The 23,380-nt window shown below is 62.5% G+C and overlaps 1 protein-coding gene across 1 annotated transcript in view; it reads left to right on the top strand.

The window, feature by feature from the left end:
• Positions 1-23,380, top strand: part of CCDC187 (coiled-coil domain containing 187) — a 46,451-nt gene that overhangs the window by 15,244 nt on the left and 7,827 nt on the right. Inside the window, 13 exon segments of the mRNA XM_070472858.1 lie at positions 564-1,126; positions 1,470-1,557; positions 5,826-6,015; positions 8,047-8,284; positions 10,657-10,709; positions 11,017-11,130; positions 11,375-11,496; positions 11,585-11,676; positions 15,024-15,837; positions 17,057-17,144; positions 18,302-18,448; positions 19,344-19,501; positions 21,793-21,956. Of these exon segments, the coding sequence (XP_070328959.1) occupies positions 564-1,126; positions 1,470-1,557; positions 5,826-6,015; positions 8,047-8,284; positions 10,657-10,709; positions 11,017-11,130; positions 11,375-11,496; positions 11,585-11,676; positions 15,024-15,837; positions 17,057-17,144; positions 18,302-18,448; positions 19,344-19,501; positions 21,793-21,956 (2,831 nt within the window).

Raw genomic sequence — 23,380 nt, 5'->3', positions numbered from 1 at the left:
TGGCCCTCGTAGTCAACAAGAGTCCGAAACACAGTACTTGGAGGCAGCCTCAGAAACAACACAAAGATCTTGGTTTGTTTCCAAGGCAAACCATTCAGCATCACAGTAAGCCAAGTCTATGCCCCAACCACTGATGTCGAAGAAGTGAAGTTGACTGGTTCTGTGAAGACCTATAACACCTCCTAGAACTAACACTATAAAAAGATGTCCTTTTCATCAGAGGAAATTGGAATGCAAAAATAGGAAGTCGAGAAGGCTGTGTTTTCATTCTGTTGATTGGGTCTTTTGACACATACATGTTTTTAATTCTGAAGTAGCCCAAGTTGCCTATTTGTTGTTTTGTTACCAGTGCTTCTGGGGTCACATCCAAGAAATCATTGCCAACTGGTCTCCTTCTGCCTAATAGGTGCGTGTGGTCTGTCGTGATCACCACGGTCACAAACGGACCTGGGCCTGGCCCGGAAGCTGCTTCCACGTGCATCCCTGCACACACGTGTCTCCGACACGCATGGAGACGGTCGCCCCCGCCCCCAGGCTGACCCCTGTCCCTTCTTTCCCTGCAGCTTCTGCCTGTGTTTGAACAGAGCCTTGAACCCCACCAAGACTCTGGAGGTGGGAGGCCCCCAAGATGGCTGGGAGGGCGCGCCCCTGCTGATGCCAGCCAGCTCCTCCCTGGGGCCCCTGAAGTTCCAGGACCTGAGCACGCACTGCCGGAACCCGGGGCTCTGCATATACCTGGACCCTGAGGAGTCGGAGCGCCTGGGCATGCCGGGCCCCCTGCACTTCCGGTACAAGCAGGCCCGGCTGCAGGCCCTGGAGACCATGGCCAACATCCTGAAGCAGCGGATCGACGTCCTGACGGACAAGCTGCGCCGCTCCGAGGCAATGGATGCACTGGTAGGGCCTGGCCCGGGGCCGCTGCCCTCCGACGCCAGCACGCCGGCCCGCCCCAGAGCCCTAGTGCCCAACGTGGGCCCAGGGGCGCCCTGGGACTGGGCAGGGCTGCGGGCCAGGCCGCTTCTCTCCACCACCGGCTTCCGGGACACAGAGACGGCGCGCTGGAGCCCTGGCTGGGAGCGGCCGCAGAGCGCGAGCCCCAGGGCCCGCCACGCCAGTGAGCCCATAGGTAGGACTACCCCCAGGCCCCGCCGGCAGCCAGGGGACCCCCACTTTCTCCTTGCCCCTGGGTCTCCTCCCCTCGAGGGGGGACGATGACTAGACCCCAGCCATTGTCCCTCTGTGCCTGCTGTCGCCACCTTGCCTCTGGCGGGGGAGGGGCGGGCCCCGGTCCTGAGGTTGAAGTCCTGCCCCCTCCCCGCCCCGCCTTTGCAGAGGGGTGAGAGCGCAGGACCCCTGTGCCTCCTGCCATGGGGATGCAGGGGGGACCATCTCACTCCCTGCAAAGCAGCAGCCCCTCCACACCCCGCCGGCCTGTAGGAAGTGAAGTCCCGATGCTCCTCTCTCGAAAGGTTTCACGGACAATGGACGCTCCGAGCTGGATGGGAGGCTGGCAAGAAACGTGGCTTCTTTCCAGGCCCTCAGCCCCTTCGCAGGGAGGTAAGGCTGGGCGCTGCCCTCGAGTAACTTCATGTCCCCGGAGTGGGTGCAGCCGGGCCGGCAGGGCGACACAGCTCCTGGCCTGTCCTGGGGGAGACGCGGGCCTTGGACGCCTCCGGCTGGGCAGTGTGCAGTGGGCCACGGGAGGCCCCAGTTGCCCAGGCGTCCCCGGGTGGTTGGCAGGCTGGTTGTGTCCGGGGCGTGTGGAGTCAGGGGACCTCCATCTGGGTCTGCTCGCTGGTGTCGGATCCTCAGGACCACCTGCCCACAAGCCCTTGAACAGGCCCGTCTCCAGCCCTGACCTCCTCTAGAGCCACTTCACACGGGTCCCTTTCCATCAGTTGTTACGGACGGATGACTGGCCTGGGGCAGGGGCAGCAGGCGCCCTCAGCAGTCCTGCTGTCCACCCGGCCAGCCCAGCCTGGGCCCGCGAGGCCGCCTTAGCAGTCACTGTCCCGGGGACGCTCTGCTGGGCCCAGCCGCACTCCAGGCCCCCGGCCGTGCAGCTGCGACCGCCCCGGCCCCTCTGTCCCCCAGTTCATCGCCCCCCCAGCGCCCTCAGCCCCTGGGGCCCATGTCGGCCCCTGGGCTTCACTGAGCAGCTGTGGCCCCGTCTCCTCCGGCAAGGACTGCCCGCTCCCACCCCAAGATCCATTCCTTCAGCCCCTCTGCCTGGCGGCTCCTGCAGGCGTGGGTCCCTGTCCAGCCGTCCTCCCCGGCCAGCAGTGCCCTCCTGGCCCCCAGCCCCACCAGCTGCCTTCCCAGTGCTGCCCCAGGAGGGTCTCAGACACCCCAGGCCCTCCCCTCTCTGTCCCCTGCCGCCCCGCCGGGCGGCCCCTCGCAGGATGCCCCCTCACCTCGTTTGGCCACAGGTCCTCTGCGACTTCAGGCTCCACAGCTCAGAGCCAAGGCGGGGGCGGGGGGGTTCCAGAGGGGGACAGGCCAGTGGGGGGGTCCCCGGGGGGCTGGCCAGAGACGCTCAAGGGGATCCTCCCCACCCACTTCGCCAGGTGTGTCCTGGACTCGGTGCCCAGGTTGGGGCCTCGGGGGGCCGCCTGGGGGGCGCAGTGCTCGTGAGCAGAGAGGATAGTGGAGGGTGGAGACTGTGGCCGTGCTCGGAGAGCCGGGAATCCAAGTGGGGGGGAGGCCCTCTCATGGGGCGGGGGGTGGTCAGCGCAGATCCCAGGCCTGTGCAGAAAGCACACCCCACCCCCAGCCTGCGTCCTCCCTAGGAGGTGGGGGTTCCCCGTATCACCCTGATGCCCCCAGCACTGCCTCACCCTCCTCCCCTCCCCTCCCCGGCCCAGCCTCAGTCAGGTTGGGTATCCTCTGTGTGTGTGCTCAGTTGTGTCCGACTCTTTGCACCCCCATGGGCTGTAGCCCGCCCGGCTCCTCTGTCCATGGGATTCTCCAGGCACGGATACTGGAGTGTGTTGCCATGCCCTCCTCCAGGGGGTCTTGCCGACCCAGGGATCGAACCCAGGTTTCTTATGTCTCCTGCATTGGCAGGCAGGTTCTTTGCCTCCAGCGCCACCTGAGAAGCTGGAATGGAATTGTTGCCACCAGTAGGGGTCAGCATTGGGCCAGACTTGGCTGCTGTCATCCCCTGCTCCCTGTCTAGACCCTGAGAAGGGGAGGGGGATGGGAGGCTCCAAGGTGGACAGCCTACATCTGTAGGTCCTGTCGCTGGATGGCCAGCAAGTTCCTGTGGGCTCAGACCTCAAAGGTCTCAGAGCCGGGAACCCTGGGCACCCGCAGCACCCCCCAGGTCATAGAGCCTTCCCACCAGGGCGCAGGTCCCCTCCCCACCCCTCCCGCAGCCTGCCCAGGCACAGAGAGATGGCAGAGGTGGAAGTTGTTCAGAGCCATGCCCTGGACGGCCCAACGCCCTTGGAGCCCAGGATCGGGGTCTCCAGGAGGGCCCCTGGCCTGGCCCGGCCCTGCTTTCTAAACTAGCAGGTCGCCACTCACTGCTCCCCGGGGGTTGCTTTGCGGCTGTACCTCTGGCCACCTCCCTCAGTGCCCTGTGAGTCCTAGGCTGCAGGGCACAGCTCCGCTCCCCAGGGCCTGGCCCATCCTGCCTCCTCTCAGGCCAGTTCCTGAGTCGGGGTGGGTCTCCTCCATCAACTCCTTTCCTTGCTGGGAACGCGGTGCTCAGTGGCTGGGTGGGGCCGGAGCTTGTTACCAGCATCATGTGGTGGGGACACTAGGGCTTCCCGCCCTGCCCCCCGACCCTCGACGGAGCTTGGGCCCCTGATGCCCAGTCCACCCCCAGCCCGTCTGGAAGGAAGGATGGGAGAGTGTGTGGCCCAGCTGTGTGCCCACCGTCACCCCGCAGGCCTCCCTGAACCTAGGCAGTGCTTTCAGCACCCTGAGGGATGTATGCTCATCCCTATTTTACAGATGGGGAAGCTGAGACTGGCGGAGGAATGACCTGCTTGGGGGAGGACAAACCAAGGGTCAGACCCAGGGCTTGGATTCCAGAGCCCGTGGTTTTTCCGCTACACCCCCTCTCTGGCAAGTGGTTCTCAAGTTGTTCCTCGGGAACTCGTTAGAAAATGCAGTGTCCTCCCCCTCCTCCATCCCGCCCTCCTGAATCTGATGTGCTCGGGGTGGGCCCTGTGATCAGGTGATTCCGGTGAGAACCACTGCCTTAGAAAAAAATCTAGACCTGCGGTCAGCAAGCCACCGCCCCCAGGACCCACCAACAGTCTTTGTAAATAAAGTTTTATTGGCGTGCAGCCACACTCATCACGTTTACACAGCGAGCGTGGCTGCTTTCCTGCCACAAAGGCAGAGCTGAGTGGTTTCCATGGAGACAGAGGCCTGGGGGGCCCACAGAGCCTGAACACAGATGGTCTGTCTCTCTGCGGGAAATTCTGCAACACGTGATCTAGATAATGGAGGGCGACTGGCGTGGGGACTGATGGCCTTGGAGGACACAGCTCCTTCCTGCCCTTTGATGATCCCAGGCGGGAGTTACTGCACGCCTACGGGTTCTGGGTTGGGAAGGAGGGAGCGAGAGAGTCTAGAAAAGACCCTGCCACGACCCTGCCCTCAACGCCTCCATGCCCACGCGTTCCTGGAGCAGCCCCTGGTGCCACTGCCTCTAGGAACGCTCCTCCCCTGACCGTCGGAGCCCGCGGTCAGCGCTCCCGCCCCAGCGCCCCTGAGGCCATCCCGGGATGAGCCCCTGGGCCCGCCCCTCACCTCTGCAGCATCTCGTCTCAGGCCCAGGCCTGCTGCCTCTTTGTGGAACAGTCTTTTCACGCCATCTCCCCTGCGGGGTCGGGGGGCAAGCAGAGCAGCTGCTCAGCAAACACCTGTGCCTGAGGATCCGGGGGGCTGGAGGAGGCTGGGCCCGATGGCCCACAGGTGTGGTCGCGTCTTTAGTCACTCGAAGGGGTCCTGGGTTGCTGGACTGCGGGAGAGAGAGGCACATATGCTGGTGAGAGGTGAAGTGAGGCGGGCTGTCAGCACCGCTCGTTCAAGCCCAGCATACGCCTCTGGGCCACAGGCCCCTAACCCAGGCAGCTGCCGCCCACCTCTGCTCTCCTGCCCCCCCTAGGCTGCTACCCTCTTGGGAGGGGCCCAGGGCCACGCCTTCCTCTTCTTCCCATGGGCAGACGTGCCAGGCAGCTTGCCCTGATGGAGGGCAGGCCTCTGACTCCAACCGGACCAGTTTGACCCCAGCCTTCTTGGTCGCCCGGCCGGCTGAGGTCACTCTCCGACCAGGGCGGCAGTGCAGGGCACTGGTGGAGTTACAGCTCGGCTGTGGGCCCCGCTCCCCCATGGGCCTGGTGGACAGTGCCCCCTAGCCGATGGCCGAGGGGGCGGGGATGAAGGACATGCCCCTCATGAAGGATGGAGGACTGTGCCTGTCACCCCAGAGTGGGCGTTTTGAGTGAGCAGACCGAGGACTTTTGGGCAGAGGCGAGGGCTTTTGGGCAAAGGGCATTCTGACGTGGGCCCCACCCCTGGACAGTGACCGTGGACGCCGCGCACTCCTGCCGGGAACTGGTCCCCCTGCAGTAACGAGCACTCAGCCCCAAGTCACTGCTCACCGATCAGGCCCTGCCGAGCCAGGAGATGCTGCGGGGGCAGCTACCCCCGGGCTTCTGGTCACAGGCCCGGCCCCTCTTTGGCCCTTGGGTCTCCCTGGACACCGGGCCTGCAGGAGCCCAGCCTCCTGGCCCTCCCCTGGGCCCCCAAGCTGTCTCCTGCCTCGAGGGTGTTCGCTGCTCACACAGGTGTTTGTGTGTCTCCAGCTCACTCGGGGTGCCGGCCACGCCAGACCCCCGCGGCGGCTCCCTGCGGCTGGAAGAGACGCGCTCGGCCAGAGGGGCAGGCTTGGTCGCGCCCTGGACCCTCCGGAGCTGTGGTAAGGGCAAGCCTGTGCATAGGACCTGGGCTAGCTGGTCGGGTGGCCAGGGAGGTCCTCTGGGGACCCCCTCCACTGCCTGATGCTCAGCGAGCCTCTGGGTGTAGAGAGGTCCTTTCTTATGTGGAGCGTATCCACGCATCAGTATTAAAGCTTTTTGGAGGCTTTCGGGGCCCAGCTGCTTGCTCTGTGCTCCTGCCACGCCTCTGTCCTGACTTCACCCTTGCCCTCACGAGGATCGAAGGCTTGCTTCATCCACAGCTCTGCTCCCGGGGCCCAGCCTTCTGCCTTCTCTTCTGCTGCCAGAGGGTTTTCGTTTCTGGTTACAGTTGAGACTTGCCCAGAACCCCGGAGCTGGTGCATAGCTGGGGCCGTGGGGGTGAGGCGCCGGCTGGGTACCCTCCTGGGTTCAGACCTTTATGCTGGCAGCGTGCAGAGTGGAGCATGAGCTGGCCTGTGGATGCTCGGCCCAGTGGGGCTCAGGAAGGGGGACAGCTGCAGGGCTCTGGCCTGGCGCTGGGAACCAAGAGCTGTTCTGAGAAGTCTGGGGTGCGCATCTGTTTCATTCTCATTTTCCAGTTAGTTTTCTCCAAAATAAGAATAAGACGTGCTCACGTCTGTAGGAGAATTGGGCCATTTCAGTGCATTCAGAGTGAACCCCGGTCCCTGCCCCGCTCAGGAGCAGCCCCGGATAAAACCCGCAGCTCCTTAGGGGCCCGGGCGCAGTTGCCCATCTCACGAGGAGGGCGGTGAGGCCTGTGGGATCCGGCGGCCTGTGAGAGGCTTGGGAGGCGGTTAGCAGCCCCCAGGTCCCCCTGGTGCCTGGGGAGAGGCGGGCGGGAGGAATTTCAGCTCTGCACTCTGGCGTCCCACCGGCCTGGGTTCAGAGCTCCTACCAGGAAACAGGGGGTGTGCGGGACTCCTTGTGGATGAGCAGTTTCCCAAGAGGTTGCCCACAGCGGTGCCCCCAAGAGACACTTGCCCCTCCCTGGAAGACAGAGGGCCCCTCAGGCCAGGCTGGGCAAGAGGCAGGGAACAAAGTCCTCTGCGGACCAGGGGTAGGCATGTATGAGCTGTTGGACACACACATACATGTGTGTGTGTAGAAGGGGGTCCTGGGCCCTCTGACAGGTTCTATGCCACTCCATCCTGCAGTCAACCTCCCCACTACCGCCCCAAGGTCTGGGAGACCCTCCCGGCCTGGGGAGGGGGCTGCTGGGGAGCCCGCTAGTCTCTTGGCTCACCCTCCCTCTGTTCACTCAGCACCAGCTCGCTGAGGACCTGCCAAGCCTGGCATGGACCGGGCATCAGGCCCTGCCCTCAAGCAGCCTGCCTTTTAGGAGGTGGTGGGCAATCAAAAGATGCCTTGATAACCACCTGCAGCTGTGAGATCCTGGGCAACCAACGCCCAGGGGGAGAGTCTGCCTGGAAGTAGGTGGATGCTTCCAGTACCAGTCTCCAGGAAGTGTGGCCCAGTGAGGGGCATGAGCTGCCCAGGGTGCCCAGGACGGGCTGGGACCAAGACTTGGGCTCAGATGCCAGCTCTCTGCCCACCCCTCTCCATCATCTTGGCCGAGCAGGAACTGGGAGGCGGGGCACCTCTGACTCGGGCACACCTGGCCCCTTGGGACCATCAGCTGTGCCCAGTCTGTCAAACGGGGTCACACTGGGACTCAGGGGCTGAGACAGGAAGCAGGTGGGCTGGGCAACAGCGTTGCCCTTGGCCTCCACTCCTGCTGGTCCGCAACACCAGCCCACTCCGTCCTCTCGGGCGGCACAGCCCCCATGTGCCCCGTACTGTGTCTGCCCACACAGGGCGGGCGATGCCCAGGGTCGTGGGAGGGAGGCGGTACAGTGTCTCTGGGGACGAGCAGACCCACCCGGATCCCACGGGGAGGGCAGACTCCTCTCAACATCCCAAAGGGAGGGGCCGTCCACTGCTGACGGACAGGATGACATGCCTGGACGGTGGACCACACGTCAGGGGTGGGGGCGGTGCGAGCTTTCCCACAAGTCACCCCTCGAGTGGGTAGCCTGGGTGGGGTGCCAGGCAAAGGCAAAGGAAAACAGATCAGCAGCTCCTTCATGCCAAGCTGCCTCTTCCCCAGGGGTGCCTCTCGGCAGGCAAGGGGCTGGGCCACAGACTTCCTGAGGAAGGAGGGGCCTGGCGCGAGGGTGCCCAGCTGCAGCCCGCCAGGGGGCCCCCGCTACCCCACTGTGCCCCCCAAGTAACAGCCGAGGCAGAGGGCTCCTCCCCACCCCGCCCCCTGGAGCCTCTGAGGTCTGTGTGGGCAGAGCTGTGGGCCAGGCCCCCATCCTCCATTCGGCGGAACCCCAGCAGGCCAGGTGCCAGGCCAAGTGCCGGGTCTTCCAGAAAAACCCGCTCCTCTCCCAGCTCTGCCTGTAGGCGGCCTCGCTGGGAGGCTGGGAGCCAAGCAGTATCTCGGGAGCCCGCCACCAAGCAGCCAGCACAACCCAGAGTGCTAGCGCTGGGCACTCCCACCAGACGCCTCCTCCAGGAAGTCTCCTGGATAACACTTGGGCTGGTGCTCTGCTCAGCCGTCTCAGCATGCTTGGTGGGAGTGAAACTCACGTGTGCACCTCTGTCTCTGTGGGCCATGAGAACCTGAGGGTCTGGCTCTCCTTGCAGCCCCGGCTCCTGCCCGGCCAAGTGCTTGGGGAATATTGGCTGAATGCGTGAATGACTTCCTAAAGGCCTTGAGGCCCTTGGGCCTGTCTGTGTCGTACAAGGCAGCTCACTGGTGCAACCTGCCTCCGGGCAGGTCCCAAGCTCATGCCCCTGTTCACAGAAGAGGAAGCCAGTGCTCAGAGAGGCATAACCCCCACCGCCCGACAGTGAACGGCAGAGCGGGGACCGGGGCCCAGCCTTTCCCACTGGGAGCAGCGCCGTCCCAACAGAACTTTCTGCAGTGACACAGATGTTCTAAATTCTGGGCCCTCTGATCTGGTGCCCACCAGCCACGTGTGGCTGTGGGGGCCTCTGGGACCTGGCCGGTGCCACTGGAGAGTGAAGTTTTACATTTTTGTTTCCCCTGAGTTTAAACGTGAGCAGCAAGGGCGGCGTGCCATCATACAGCGAGGCTCCAGCCCGCAGACACGGCAGCCTCTTGCCCAGGCGGGGCCCCACTGGCTTTGTTTCAGTTTGAGGCCGTGGGCCCCCAGCCACAGCGCGGTCAGGGAGAGCACACCCAGTCCTCAGCGTCCCTGTCGCTGTTGGCAACAGTAACAGTCGCCACGTATGTGTTTAATCATCCCGTTGGAGCCACAAGGCCACCAGGCGCTCTGGGGAGGCAGGTCGTGCTGGATTCTTGGGGCCCCTCCCCGATGGCCATCAGGAGTTGGGGAGCGAGGCCGGTACCGTCCTCTGCTCAGCAGGGCCAGCTGCTCAGTCGGCCCAGGCCACATCCATCTCGGGGAACACTTGCTTTCTCCCGGATCGCAGCTCAGAGCTTGGGGACCCACAGCCCGGGGGCCTGGTGACCTGTCATGGGTGCTGGCCTGGCCAGGGATGGCCCTGAGAGGTCGGCACCTCTTAGAGCAGCAGCTCTGGGGGCCTCGGCTCTCTGAAGCTTCCAGGCCCTGGAAGAGGATCAACAGGAACTCAGTGGAGGACCAGGGTATCTTCTTTCCAGGCCACCAGCAAGAGCAAGGGAGGAGTGGCCCCTTCTTCAGGGACCTGCCGGGCAGCCGGGAGCCTGGGGGAGCACGCCAGGCCTCCCCCACGTGCCCCGCATGTCAGCTGGCCAGAACCCCTGCCCCTCCCCTGGGCTCCGCGCTGCAGAGTGTCCTCAACGGCCGTGGAAGCGCCCAGGAGCTGGCTGGCTGTTGTTCACAGCTGTTTGGTCGCTCTAACGTGGGACGCTGAGCTGCCCTGTTCTGGGAAGCAGGGCGCCTCCCTCCTTTCTGCACAATCACCAGGGATGACCCAGGAGCTCGTCCAAGAGCCACCAGGAGAGCTTGCCGTCCACAGACCCAAGGCCTCTCCCGGGGTGGGGAAGCCCCCATCCTCCGTGCCCTCTGCTGCTGGCTCTCATGGGGGTCCAGCCGAGAAGATGGAGGGTGGGGCCAGAGGAAGCAACACTTGCTGCCCCTGCCTCTGACTACAGTCATCCCCTGCCACCCCCAGGCAGCCTCCAGGCTGTGTCCTTGGGGCCCCCACTGGGAACCAGAAGCCCTCGGCTGCTCAGGGAGCCTGAGGTTTCTGAGCCTGCACTCTGGACAGTCCCAGGGAGGCCGCAGGGTGGTGCCCCTCGGCCTGGGTTGCCGCACACCCAAGGGGCTGCGACCCTTATTAGGGCAGCCACTAGGTATCAGAGCATCTTACCACGGGGATGTCCCCATGGAGGCACTCACCGACTAGCACTTTCTCCAGGGCCCCAGGCAAGTGAGCAATGAGCCAAGGACTGTCTGGCAGCAACACCTGTGTTCTTGGCCCCGGCCACATGTCTGCAGCCTGGGTCCCTGCTCCCAGGGGAGGGTGGCTGACTGTCAGGCAGGGAGAGGCCCCCACCCCCGCGGGGGGGGGGGGCAGGGTACGGCAGGCAGCAACCTGTCTCCTTGCCCCTCCGGCTGGGGGCCCTGCCCGCCCCTCCCTGGACGTGCAGGGAAGGTGTCCTGCCCCAGTGCGTGTCCTGCAGGCCCAGCACCGAGGCCGGCGAAGGCAGGCGCCCAGCCACCGCTTCCTGTGGTCCCCGCAGGTCCGCTGTCCGACGTCCGGCAGAAGTCGCTGCGTTTCCTGGAGTCCCTGAGGGTGTGTCACCTTTAGGCCGCTTCTGTTTGGGGGCCCACCGGGAGCAGCTTTCACCCCTGAGGCTGGGTGGCAGGGGCCCCAGAGTTGAGAGGGAGGGAGGGGAGCCTGGAGCAGAAAGGAAGCCCAGGGCCCCGGCCGGGCCAAGGCAGGGAGGCTGCGGGCTGGGGACGCTCTGTAAGGGTCCAGTCCTTGGAGGTGACACCGCCTGCCCTCTGAGGCGGGGTCGTTGCCAGGGAGCGGGGGGTGGCGTGGGGGCAGCAGGCGGGGGCCCCGGGGAGTCCTGAGGCTGCTCCTCGCCTCCCTGCAGCCGGACCGGCGGGAGCAGGGACAGGCGTTGACCCTCCTTCGGCGGCAGGCAGAGCTGGAGGTCTGGGAGATGCAGAAGGCCCTGGGGGAGCTGCTTTCCAGACCCAGGCTGGAGGTCAGCCGGCCGGCCCTCCCCCTGAGGCCCAGCCCAGCATGGGGAAGGCTGGTGGGAAGCGTGGGTCAGGTCAGCCCGGGGAAGTGGGCTGTGGGTCCCGCTCAGGCTGAGGGCCTCCAAGTGCAGCTGCCCGCAGAGGCTGGCAGGCAGGCCCTGGGGTAGGAGACTCACGCGGCCTTGGCTCCTCCCTGGGACCCCGCCTGGTCCACCCTCCACAACACTCACTGCCTTCCTGTCCTCCCAGCGGCTGCGGGAGGAGCACTCAACCCAGGCCAGGCCAGGGGCGGCCTTGGAGCTGGAGCGGCCGCAGGTGCGTGTGGATCCGGAGCCGAGGACCTTTCAGAGCGCCGCGGCAGCCAGGCCCAGGTGTGGCCCCCCTCCCAGCGTTCGAGGGGGCTGGGTGGGGGTCTCGGGCCGCGTGGGCCACAGTCTGCAGCACTCTCTCACTTGGCAGCTCATACCCACTCCCGGGCCGAGACACGGCCACGGCCTGCCCTAGTCCCCAGGATGGAAAGAAGAGCTGGGCGGACGCGTCAGCTCACGCAGGTGAGTGGTCTCAGAACCGACACCCCAGCCACCAAACAGCATAGCTCGTGCCCCAGTGGGCCCTGAGGAGGCAGCTGGGTCAGGCGCCCAACAGAGGGGCTGGGGAGGGGGCGACCCGCCCACGGCCTCACGGGACAGGGGGAACTGGGGTTTGAAAGTGTTCCAGGCGTCATGCATGAATGTGAGAGTTGGACTCTAAAGAAAGCTGAGTACCGAAGAATTGATGCTTCTGAACTGCGATGTTGGAGAAGACTCTTGAGAGTCCCTTGGACTGCAAGGAGATCCAACCAGTCCATCCTAAAGGAGATCAGTCCTGAATAGTCACTGGAAGGACTGATGTTGAAGTTGAAACTCCAATCCTTTGGCCACCTGATGCGAAGAGCTGACTCATTTGAAAAGACCCTGATGCTGGGAAAGATTGAAGGTGGGAGAAGGGGATGACAGAGGATGAGATGGCTTGATGGCATCACCAACTCGATGGACATGAGTTTGAGTGAACTCCGGGAGTTGGTAATGGACAGGGAGGCTTGGCGTGCTGTAGTCCATGGGGTCACAGAGAGTTGGACACGACTGAGGACTCAGCTGAACTGACTTGATGTCACGACACACCATCGGGCATCGCTGCTTCCTGCCTCCTGCTTGTTAGGGCAATCAGGGAGCCAGTGAGCCAGTTAGCAGATGCACCACCCCCACCCACCCAGACCTGGGGGCAGTGAACCTGGATTATAAGAAAGCTTTCGGTTAGATGCCTAGCGAAGCAGCCCAACAGCGCAGGGCGTGGCCAAGTAAGGAGGTGTGGTGGGTGAGACGTCCAGCTCTGTCTGTCCTGCTTGGGCAGACCTTCAGGGTGACCGTCACCCTCCTGCTGAAATCCTGAATACAGCCCATCTCTGTCCCTTGGGGAACAGGGAAGCCCACACTCTTCCCAAGTCTGCCAATATGCCCACTTCCGTCCCTCTGAGCAGTCATTCCTTGAGGCCTCTCAGGTGCTGGCCCCGCGAATATCCAGCTGGATACTGGGTCCTTGTTGGCAAAGAGAGTTCCCTGTGTGCAGGCTGCAGGGACAGCCCAGCACAACCTCCGGGAGTTTGAACCGTGGCTGGGCTGGTGGCATATGATGGATTTGTTTGCTCCTGTGATGGACTTGTGGTTTAATTTCCTCATGGTCAGCTCAGTTCAGTTCAGTTCAGTCACCCAGTCGTCTCTGACTCTTTGCAACCCCATGGACTGCAGCACACCAGGCTTCCCTGTTCATCACCAGCTCCCGGAGTTTACTCAAACTCACGTCCATTGAGTCAGTGATGCCATCCAACCATCTCATCCTCTGCGGTCCCCTTCTCCTCCCACCTTCAATCTTTCCCAACATCAGGGTCTTTTCAAATGAGTCAGCTCTTTGCATCAGGTGGCCCAAGGATTGGAGCTTCAGCTTCAGCATCAGTCCTTCCAATGAATATTCAGGACTGATCTCCTTTAGGATGGACTGGCTGGACCTCCTTGCAGACCAAGGGACTCTCAAGAGTCTTCTCCAACACCACAGTTCAAAAGCACCAATTCTTCTGTGCTAAGCTTTCTTTAGAGTCCAACTCTCACATCCATACATGACCAATGGAGAAACCATAACTTTGACTAGACGGACCTGAGCCCAAATATGTAGAGATGTGGGTCTATCTTGGTGGATGTTCCGTGAGCTCTTGAAAAGAAACCCTGGTGCTGAGAACATCACTGTTTAGGATTACCGTGTGCCCTTGGTGGACTGACCCCTTTAAAACTCTGCTCTCACGAGATAGCCCTCTGTCCTCAGCGACCCGCTGTGCTGCGCAGCCTGCTGTGTCTGATCCAGCCACTCCCCCTTCCCCACAGCTAGCATCAGACGGTCCAGCTGGTCTGCCCTCTCCATCCTCCCGCTTGTAACAGATGTGTGTTTTCATATTTCCAGTGTGTTTCTTGGAGGCAGCCCGTAGGTGGATCTTGCTCTTTTGTCTTATTATACAATCCAGCAATCTCTGCCTTTCGCCTGGAGTGCTTCGCTATTTCCATGTAACAGAATTATCATTATCGTTAAGAGTTTTTTAAGATTTTTTTTTAATGTGGGCCATTTTTTAAAGTCTTTGTTAAATTTGTTACAATATTGTTTCTCTTTTGTTTTTGGAGTTTTGGTCGCAAAGGCAGGTGGGATCCCCAACCAGGGATTGAAACTGCATCCCCCGCATTGGAAAGAAAAGTCTTTTATTGTTGTTTTGTTTCTTTCTCTTCTTTTTTTGTTTAGGTTTTTTTTTTTTTTGGAAGGCAAAATCTTAACCACTGGACCACCAGGGAAGTCCCAATGTTGTTAGGTTTTGAATCTATCATCCTGCTATTTTCTTTTGTCTCAACTGGCCTTTTTTCCGTTTTCTTTTTCTGTGTTCTTTTGGGTCAAACAGTATTTTTTTTTAATCATTCAGTTTTCTCTCTGTTGTTGGCTTATGAGCTGTAACTGACTTTAGTGGTTGATCTAGGATTTACAATGGTACCTGTGGTGTACCTTCACGTGACATTCCACTGGCTCACCCAGAGTAGGAGGCCCTTGTAGCCAGCCCTCCATTTCTTTTTTTCTGGACTTTAGGCTACGTTAGTCATGCATTTTACTTTATAACTCCACAATACATTGTTATTTCTTTAAACATTCAAGAAACTTTTAAAATTTATATATTTATGTATTATATACACATACATACACATGTATGTATACCCATATGTGTATATATGTGTGTATGTATACATCAGTTCAGTCACTCAGTTGTGTCCGACTCTTTGTGGCCCCATGGACTGCAGCACGCCAGGCTTCCCTGTCCATCACCAACTCCTGGAGCTTGCTCAAACTCATGTCCATTGAGTCGGTGATGCCATCCAGCCATCTCATCCTCTGTTGTCCCCTTCTTCTCCTGCCTTCAATCTTTCCCAGCATCAGGGTCTTTTCCAATGAGTTGGTTCTTCGCATCAGGTGGCCAAAGGATTGGAGTTTCAGCTTCAGTATCAGTCCTTCCAATGAATATTCAGGACTAATTTCTGCATTTTTTTCTCTGATTACATTTATTCTTTGATTAAAGTCTTTTAGTTAAAGCAGGTCAGGGACATGACTGGGATTGGGGTGTGTGTCGGGGGAAAAACCATACAGTCCTGCTCCGTCTCATGGCCTCTTGAAGATTTGGCTGAAGCTGTGTGTCTGGCGGTTGAGGGGGCGGGGTGTTGCGCGGTGGTGGTTGTGGTGGTAGATTAAGTTGCCCAGACGCCCTAGCTCAGTGAAGATTTCCTGTAGAAAGGCCCCTGGAGCCTTATATGACCAGCCATGCCTGTTTTTCTGTCCTCAGAGCCCGTGCAGGAAGGGAGACCAGCCCAGCCCCCCTCCCAGCTGCCCCCAGCCAGGCTCTGCCCCTGGGAGGAACCCAGGTTCCAGGTACAGAACCCGGGGAAGGGGCTCACAAGTGAGCCCCAGGGGAGGGGACCCAGTTCTCCATCCCCGGGGACATCAGGTGTTGAGACCCACCCCTCCTGCAGCCTATGCCCAGAAGGGAGGCTCTCCCTGCCATGGGTACCACCGACCCGTCCAGCTTACATCTGCTCAAGCCCCTTCCTCACGGCTGGGGTGGCACGTGACAGCAGGTGTTCGGGGCAGGGCTGGCTCAGGCAGTGCTGACTGCACATCTCAGGGAGGGGGGCCGTCTTTCCTAACCCATCCAGAGCACAAACAGGTGGCCGGCTTGAGCACAGGGCCAACCTCACAAGGACCCCACCCTGCCTTCTTCGGGTGCCACCAGTTGGGAGGAGGATAGTAACGTGTCCCGGGGAAGAGGGGCACTACATGGAGAACAACGGGGTGGCCAGTCCGGGAAGGCTCCCTGGAGGCGGCGGCCTCCTCCCCGGGGAGTTGGGTGCTGCTCCCACTCAGAGATACTCAGTGGTGGTGACACGGCCCGGTCAGCCTGCCCCACCCCAGGGGAGCCGGACGAGGCCCCGGAGCGCGGCGCCGGTACCCTTCAGCCGCTTCACGATCCAGATGCTGGAGCAGAGCTTGCGGGAAGAGGACCTGCGCGCGCGGCACCAGGCCGCGCTGCTGCGCCTGCGCGAGAAAGCGCTGGAGGAGAAGACACGCGCCGAGCTGGCCTGGCTGGAGCATCAGCGAGGGTGAGCGCACGCTCGCAGCACCGGCCCCGCCCCGCCCCAACTCGGTACCCCCAGGGTAAAGTGCTGCTACCTAGGGTAATGGGCGTTTGATGCGACCAAAAGTACCAAAAGGTGAATACAGTGGCATTGAAACCTCTCCTAGCCCCACGTGTGCGAGATCATCTCTGCCCATTTTCCAGGCTGTCTTGGCAGGTCTTGTTAAGGGAGACACACACATAACTATTTAAGCAGCATTTGGAATAGACTAGTCCATCCTGAAGGAAATCAGTCCCGAATATTCATTGGAAGGACTGATACTGAAGCTGAAACTCCAATCCTTTGGCCACCTGATTCGAAGAACCTATTCATTGGAAAAGACACTGATGCTGGGAATGATTGAAGGTGGGAGGAGAAGGAGGCAACAGAGGATGAGATGGTTGGATGGCATCATCAACTCGATGGACATGAGTTTGAGCAAACTCCAGGAGTTGGTGTAGGACAGGGAGGCCTGGCGTGCTGCAGTCCATGGGGTCGCAAAGAGTCGGACACGACTGAGCAGCTGAACTTAACTGAACTGACACGCTGTTGTAGCTTGAGATTTCGTTTAAAAGTCAAGAAACCCTCTCTCTGTCCCTGCATGAGCGCTACGACACCCAGCGCACCCAGCACAGAGACAACAGTCCCCTTAGCCAGCCCCTCGAATTGGACCTCTGGGGTGTCTCCAACTCTGTGTCCTGAGTCGTGAACATCCCAGAGATGAATTCCTTAAGGTAAATTTGTGGAAGTGGAATTGATGTCAGCGAGGACACATTTTTTTACAGCTTCTTGTTATTCCCGTATTGGTCTCCAAATAGCTCATTCCAGTTAAGATCACTGGCGGTTTACAATCGTGCCAGGCTGGGGGTCTTCTATTCCATGATGACTCCCACCTCCCCAAAAGGGCCCTCTGGCTGGGCTGGGGTGCCAGCATAGGAAACACGCTGTCCTCGCTTCCTCTCTCCAGGCCCAAAGGTGATCACGAGGGGACAGGAAGAGTGACAGTCTGGGCCGGGCCCATTGGACCCCTCGGGGTTCCCCCGCCTGCCCACGCACGGCCATCTCCTCCCGATGGCCCTGCCGTGAGAACTGGGCATGCCAGGTCCGCCTGGATAGCTCGGGCTAGCCAGGACTGCGGTTTTCCACAGCCACGGGCAGGCCCCAAGGCCAGCAGTCAGTCCAGTGCATCCATCTCCTCTGCCAGGTATCTGAGCAGCATCGGCAGCGACACAGCGCTGGTAGCCTTGGCGGAGAAGCAGCGGCAGGCCCTCAGCCACCTGGAGCGCGAGCTGGTAAGGGCGGGCTTCGGGCGGGCCGACCCCGAGGCGCTCCTGCTGCTCTCCCGGGGCTGGGAACGCGAGCGCCCCCACCACAGAACCCCTGGGTGCTTGGCACCCTCCAGGGCTGCTCATGGCTGCATGGGGAGCGTTCAGAGCCGGCGGGGGCAGTGTGGTGCGCTGACCCCTGCAGCCTCTGTGCAGAGGCCGGGCCTCTCTGAGCCTCATTATGGGAAAACTGCAGCCGTGCGTGTTTCAGTGGGGTTGTTGGAGGGCTTGGCCCAGCTAGCACTGACCCCTGACCTCAGAGGGGACTTGCAGCTTCTCTGAGCGCAGTTTCCTCATCTGGGGTCAGGGGTCACGGCGCTAGTGTCCTTCCATTTCTGACTCCAGATACCCCTGTGTGGAGTGGGAGCTCGTGGTCCCTCTCTTCATCTGGATGAAGAAACTGAGGCTGGGGGCTGGGGCTGGTCTTGCCCGGGGACCCTCAGCTGCAAAGGGAGGGGTGGTGGTGGACCTGACCTCCATCCTAGAGGACCTGGGTGGACCAGGGAGGTGGGGCGGCGGGCGTGGGGCTTTCCAGGCAGAGGGGCAACAGGGGGAGCCCAGGACACCGTGAGGAGGGAATGGAAGGGTTCCAGTTATCAAATGAGGCGGGGACCCTGGGGTCCTTTGCTGTGGGTGGAGACATTGGTGGACTCTGGGTCGGGGCCCTGACCACTGGGGTGAGGGACCCAGCTCTGCTGAGCCTCAGTCTCCTCCTCTGACCTGGACAGGCTGTTGCCTCCCCTGGGGGGGGCATTGTCCCAGCAAGGTGGTTCTGCCAAAGGATGGCCATGAGAGACACAGCAGGAGACAGGGGGCAGTCAGGGACAGAGCCCAGGACACGGCAAGAGGGAGGGCGGTGGGGCCTGGCAGGGACACAGCCAGCCTGTGCCAGCCTTGCCTGGAGGTGCCCAAGGAATGAGCACCCCAACTTCCTTCCTGCCTCTCACCAGAGCCCACTGATGGCCAAACCCAAGTGGCAGGGGAATCCAAAGTGTGGGGTGCAGGGGGGGACCTCCTGTCCGAGCAGGATGGGAAGGGCAGGGACATCTGAGGGGCCAGGGGCCCCCAGCTCCAGAGCCGCCCTGTCCCATCCCCGGGTGCTGATGTGTGCTCCTCTGGTTCAGAGGGGCATCCGGCACCTGTGGACCCTTCACCTGTCCTCCCACCGAGAGAGGAAGCTGCTCCTGCAGCAGCAGAAGGACATTGTCTCCGTGCAGAGGTCCGCGGCCCTCCTGCAGCAAGAGCTTCAGGACCAGACCCGCCTGCCTCAGGTGGGCGTTCTCACCCGGCCTGGGGGCTTGGCTCGTGGCCGGAAACGCTGCTCACTGGCCGCTTCCTGGGCACGTGCAAGTCCTGTGTAAAACACCCGTGACCCAGGGTGGGAAGGGATTCGGGAGGGTTGGGCCAGAGGGGTGGCAGCTGCTGCGGGGGCCGAGGGGGCTTTCCTGGACTGGGCTGCCTGGCCGGGCCTGGAGGAGGAACCAGACTCCCCGGGGCTGGAAAGTGCTCTGGCCCAGAGGTGGGGAGCTTAGTGAGCAGGGTTGGGGCAGTGTGGAGGGGGCTGGCGGGGCCGGTGGGGGTGAGGCAGGAAGGAGGGAGAGGCCCGGGCCCCTTGAAAGGCTGGCCCCTCGGGAGCTGAGTGGCGGTGTGTCCTTGCTCCTGCAGGCTGTCCCCGCCGTCACAGGGAGGAGGCGGTGAGGACAAGGCCGGGCGCCCGTCCCCAGGCCGAGCATCTCTCCCACAGTTTGGGGATGGTGACTGTCTCACCTGGCGGGTGGCGGAGGGTGGTGAACTGGGTTCTGCGGAGCAGCTGGGGTAGTTTAGCGGTCATCCCAGTCATCCCAGGCCAGCCTGCAGGAGAGGGGCCCAGGGCTGCCGGATTCCACAGCCCCCACCTCTGTGGGTTCCACCCCGGTGACCCAGGCAGCCTCAGGCAAGGGCCCCCCAGCTCTGGGCCTCTTGTCTGCACCGTTGGGGACTGTTAGCAACGGACCGTGGGGCTCCCATGAGTTGAGGACCCCTGTTTCAGCCAGCCCGCTGCCTCCTCACGGGAGCAGGCTGCCCGCCGAGCTGCGGGCTGCCCTGCCGTGGCGGCCGCCGCATGAAGCCGCCTCCTGCTTTTCCTAAGGGGAGGTGGACCAGCTCGCTCTGCGCTGTTTCTCTTAGAGTTCCAGCCCTGAAGTCAAGGCCAGGCAGGAGGAGGGCCCCGGGACAAGCCCCCAGCAGCCGGAGGGGCCGGCCCAGGGCTCCTCCCATGCCTGGCACACGCCTGGCAGCCCCCTCGGCCAGCACCCGCAGAGGAGCGAGAGCCCGCCAGTCCCGCAGTGAGTCGTCACGGGCGGCCCTGGCCCTGGCGCTTGCCATTAAAAGCCTTGCCTGCTGGGTGGCCGTGCTGTCCCAGCCGCTGGGCCCTGCGCACCTGGCCACGGGGAGGAGGGGCGGGGATGCTGGAGGACGGGGAGGGGGCTCCTGCCCCACCGGCTGGCCCACGGGGCCGGCGGCGGAGGCCAGGACCTCCCTGGCCCGCTGGGAGAAGTGCAGGGGTTCGCTCATTCCCAGCTGGGCCACTGGCGGGGTTGTGTCCTCCCTGCTCATCAGCTGAATGGGGACAGGGTGCCACCATCCCCAGGGCTGCTATAGGGCACAGCGACACGGGTCAGGTGGACTGACCTGGGTGGGTGGTGTGTGCGTGGGACCCCCTAGCTGCCAGGCACCCCCTTTCGAGGCTGGCGTGGGCTGTTCCCCCGGCCGGGGTGGCTTGGCCTTTTCTGGAAGCCTGGATGCGGGGCCACTGGCCTCAGCTTGCAGCCAAAGGCCCCCCAGAGCTGAGTCGTCTGGGGCAGGGGGCAGAGTCCTGGCTGTGGATGGGAGCGGAGCCGCTTTATTCCCATCAAGAGTGTCCTGATGACCCCGCTCTGGGACCCCTCCTCCTCTTCCGTCTTCATTACAATGGCCCTTGAGAGCCCACGAGGCCCCCTTTCCTCCTAGCAAGCTCCCAGCTCCTCCCCCGAGGATTGGCCGCCTGCCAGGCTCTAACCTGAGCGCCCCCACCCAAAGCCGCAACCTAGGGTTGAGGCCGCAGAGGTGACCCCCAACCCTGGGAAGGGGCTGACCCCTCAAGAGTGGCCTTCTCAGGCCCCCTGTCTGCCCCTGGGGGTACCACTGCCGTCCAGCGGCTCCTTCCGGCAGGGGGGCCCATTTTCATGCCTCTCCCAGGAAAGGGGGTCATCGCACACTTGGCCCTGGGCCCTCTGAGAGCGCTTTTCACACGCTGATCTGTAGTTCACGTGGCTATTGATCGCCCAGCCCAGGAATCTCTGACAGGCTTCTTGGCTGACCGGACCGGACCCTCTTGGTACCAGGAGTTTGTTTATGGCGCTGGGGCTGGCTGCTTGCCCCGAGGGTGGGGGGTGTGTCCTGAAGTCGAGGTCCTGGCGGGGCACGAGGCTCCTCATCACAACAGTGATGCGAGTCAGAAACCAGAGAAGAGCTGTGTGTCTACGAGGGAGGCTTCAGAGGCCTGGAACCTCCCCGGGAGGTCCTGCCACCTGGACAGACTGCTTCCTACTTTTGTTCCCTCAAGAGAAGTGCAGCGGAGCACTGAGCTGCTCAGGGCTGGGAAGCATCCCTGATCCAGGGCCTGTGGGGGCCCTCACTGCCCTGGCTGGGGGCTCCGGCCTGAGACCCTGTGTGCACTGGCAAGGGCTGGGGGAGGGACGGTACCTCTTTAAGGAGGTGGGGGCGGGGCGTCCCATTCCGGTTCAGGTTCAGTTCGGCCAGGTTCTGGGCCAGGCACAGCCCCTTCCGGTCCTCTGCATCCTTCCCCCAGGGCAGGCCGGGCCCTGCATCTGGACACACTGGTGCGGACAGGTGCCTGCTACTTCCTGCCCCACAGGTCAGAACTCCAGCCCCCCGAGATGTCTCCTCCTTCGAAAGCCCGAGACCCAGTTTCTCGGCTACGATGGCCCTCTGACCCCGCTCCCCAGTCCACACCTTGCCATGGGTGCCAGTCCCGGGGAGGGGGACACTCAGGGCTGCCCTGGGGGAACAGCAAGCTGTGCCCAGTTGCAGTGCGTGCCTGGGAAGAAAGGGAACGGAAGGAACACCCTGCTGCACCTGAGAGCGGGGGAATGTTCTAGAGCAAGGCTCCCCGTGGGCATGACCTTAAACCCAGAAGGAACCAGGAAACCTGGCAGTCCTGTTCCCAGGCCCCCGCCTTGGGGCCACGATGGGGCGCTTTTCCTGCCGTCCGTGTGCCTGGAGCTCAGGTGGGACCCAGGCACGTTGAGTGCTGCCCTCGGGCTGGGGGGTCGGGCTCCATGCAGAGGTCCTGAGGGAACAGGGGCACAGACAGAGTCTCCCTCCCCACACGCCCCCTGCCACCCCCAGCAGTGGTCCCATTTAGGGGTGCAGGCCCTGCTCGAGAAGCTGCCGGGCAGGGAGGGGCCAGGGCCCATCCTCCTGCCGGTGCTGACCGCTTGGCCGCTGCATGCAGCTCTCCCCTGGATGTGAGGTGCTCTTCCACTGGTGGAATGTTCTGGTCAGGGCTGGCCACCTGGGAGTGGGGGGCAGCCGGGTGAGCAGTCACCCCAGCCCACCCTGCACTGCCTTGCAGCCGACTCGGCGAGCTGCAGGACGGGACACCCCCTCTGGCAGCTTCAGCTGTGGACGGTCACCTGCAGCCTCCGAGGCTGGCGTGGGACGAGGACGCACCCGCAGCGGCTGGCCGACCTGATGCCGGAGGCCAACCCCTGGGGAGCCACGGCCACACGGGCCAAGGTAACCAGGCGGGGCGGCAGCGGTGGCAACTGAGGACAGACGCCACCCCCTCGGGGGCCCCGGCAGCTCATGCCCGCTTCGGGCTTGCGGTCAGCTCAGGGTCAGACAGGCCTACATCCCGCTGGGCCTGGCTGGAGCTGTGTGCTCGGGACGACCCGGCCTCCCTGTCCCTGTGTCTGGGCGCTCAGGAGGGCTGACTTTACAGATGGTGGGGGCTGGCCGGGGTGGGAGAGGCCACTCAGAGCAGCCGCTCCTCCTCCTGGCGATGCGACAACTCAGAGCAGCCAGCTGAGCTGTGGACGGTCGCCAGGCTGGCCCCCAGAACCTCAGACCTGCCCGAGAACACCCCGGGACATGCTGCCCGACTGAGTCCAGATGTTCGTGACGCTGCCTCCACCGAGGGTGGGAGCAGGGGCCCGCCAGGCCTGCCCCAGGCTCAGGGCTGGGCAGGCTCTTGGGTCACTCAGGCCTCCCGGCAGGGGACCTGTCCAGACAGGGAGCTAGACGTGCCCCCAGGCCGTCCCCATCTCCCGCGCTGTAACCCCCAGCCCACAGACACCCCAGGGAGCCCCTAGAGCAGCTGGTGTGGCCCCCCCGTCTGGCAGGGCGCCCCATCCAGCTCCTCCCCCGCCCCTCTGTGCAGTGAGGGGCCTGTGCCCTGGCAAATTACCCAACATTGGTGGCTTAAAAGGACAGAAACTTCCTGTTTCTCAGTTCTGAAGGCCACAAGCCTGAAATCCAGGTGTAGGCAGAAGGCCCTCCCCTCCTTTTCTAGTTTCGGGGGCCTCCATGCCTCCTTGACTTGTGGTGTGTCTGCATCTGCAAAGACCCTAGTTTCATAGAAGGGTTTGCAGGCACTGAGGGTTAAGACTTGGACCTGCCTCTTAAAGAGACAGCTTGCCCTCCACCCCGTCCCCTAAAAAGCCCCGTGACTGGAAGCCCTGCTCTTAGCAAAAACTGCATCCCTGCTGACACAGGTTTGCCGATTTCTCTGCACTCTCCAGGCAGTGACACTAATGTAGAGGAGGTTCTGTAAGCAGAGAAGAGGGGGCGAGGGGGTGGGGGATGAGTTGCAGGGGGGCTCGGAGACCCTGCTCACTGAGCTTCGCCGGCCCCCAGGGTCACCCTGGGGAATGTCTCAGAACCCCAGGGTGCCCTGGAACACCGTCTGGGAAGCACAGGGAGGAATGCTGAGGGGTCTGTGCAGACAGACCCGCTGGGCAAGCGAAGGAGAGGAAGGCGAGGAGGGGTTAGGAGTGCGGCGCTGGGGTCCCAGGGAACAGTGGGGCCTGGGCGCTTGTGGGACTGGTCTCTGAAGACGGAGGGGCAGGAGGACTGGAGCGTCTGTGAGACCCTTCCTGGGAGACCAGCTCTGCTTGCTCTGCAGGTCCGGGGGTTCCCCCATGCTGTGGAGGGCTCTCCCC

Source organism: Odocoileus virginianus, chromosome 2, assembly GCF_023699985.2.
Source record: "Odocoileus virginianus isolate 20LAN1187 ecotype Illinois chromosome 2, Ovbor_1.2, whole genome shotgun sequence".
NCBI classification, from domain to species: Eukaryota; Metazoa; Chordata; class Mammalia; order Artiodactyla; family Cervidae; genus Odocoileus; species Odocoileus virginianus.
The sequence above is the reverse complement of the archived record's forward strand: the minus strand, read 5'-3'. Positions and strand labels throughout refer to the sequence as shown.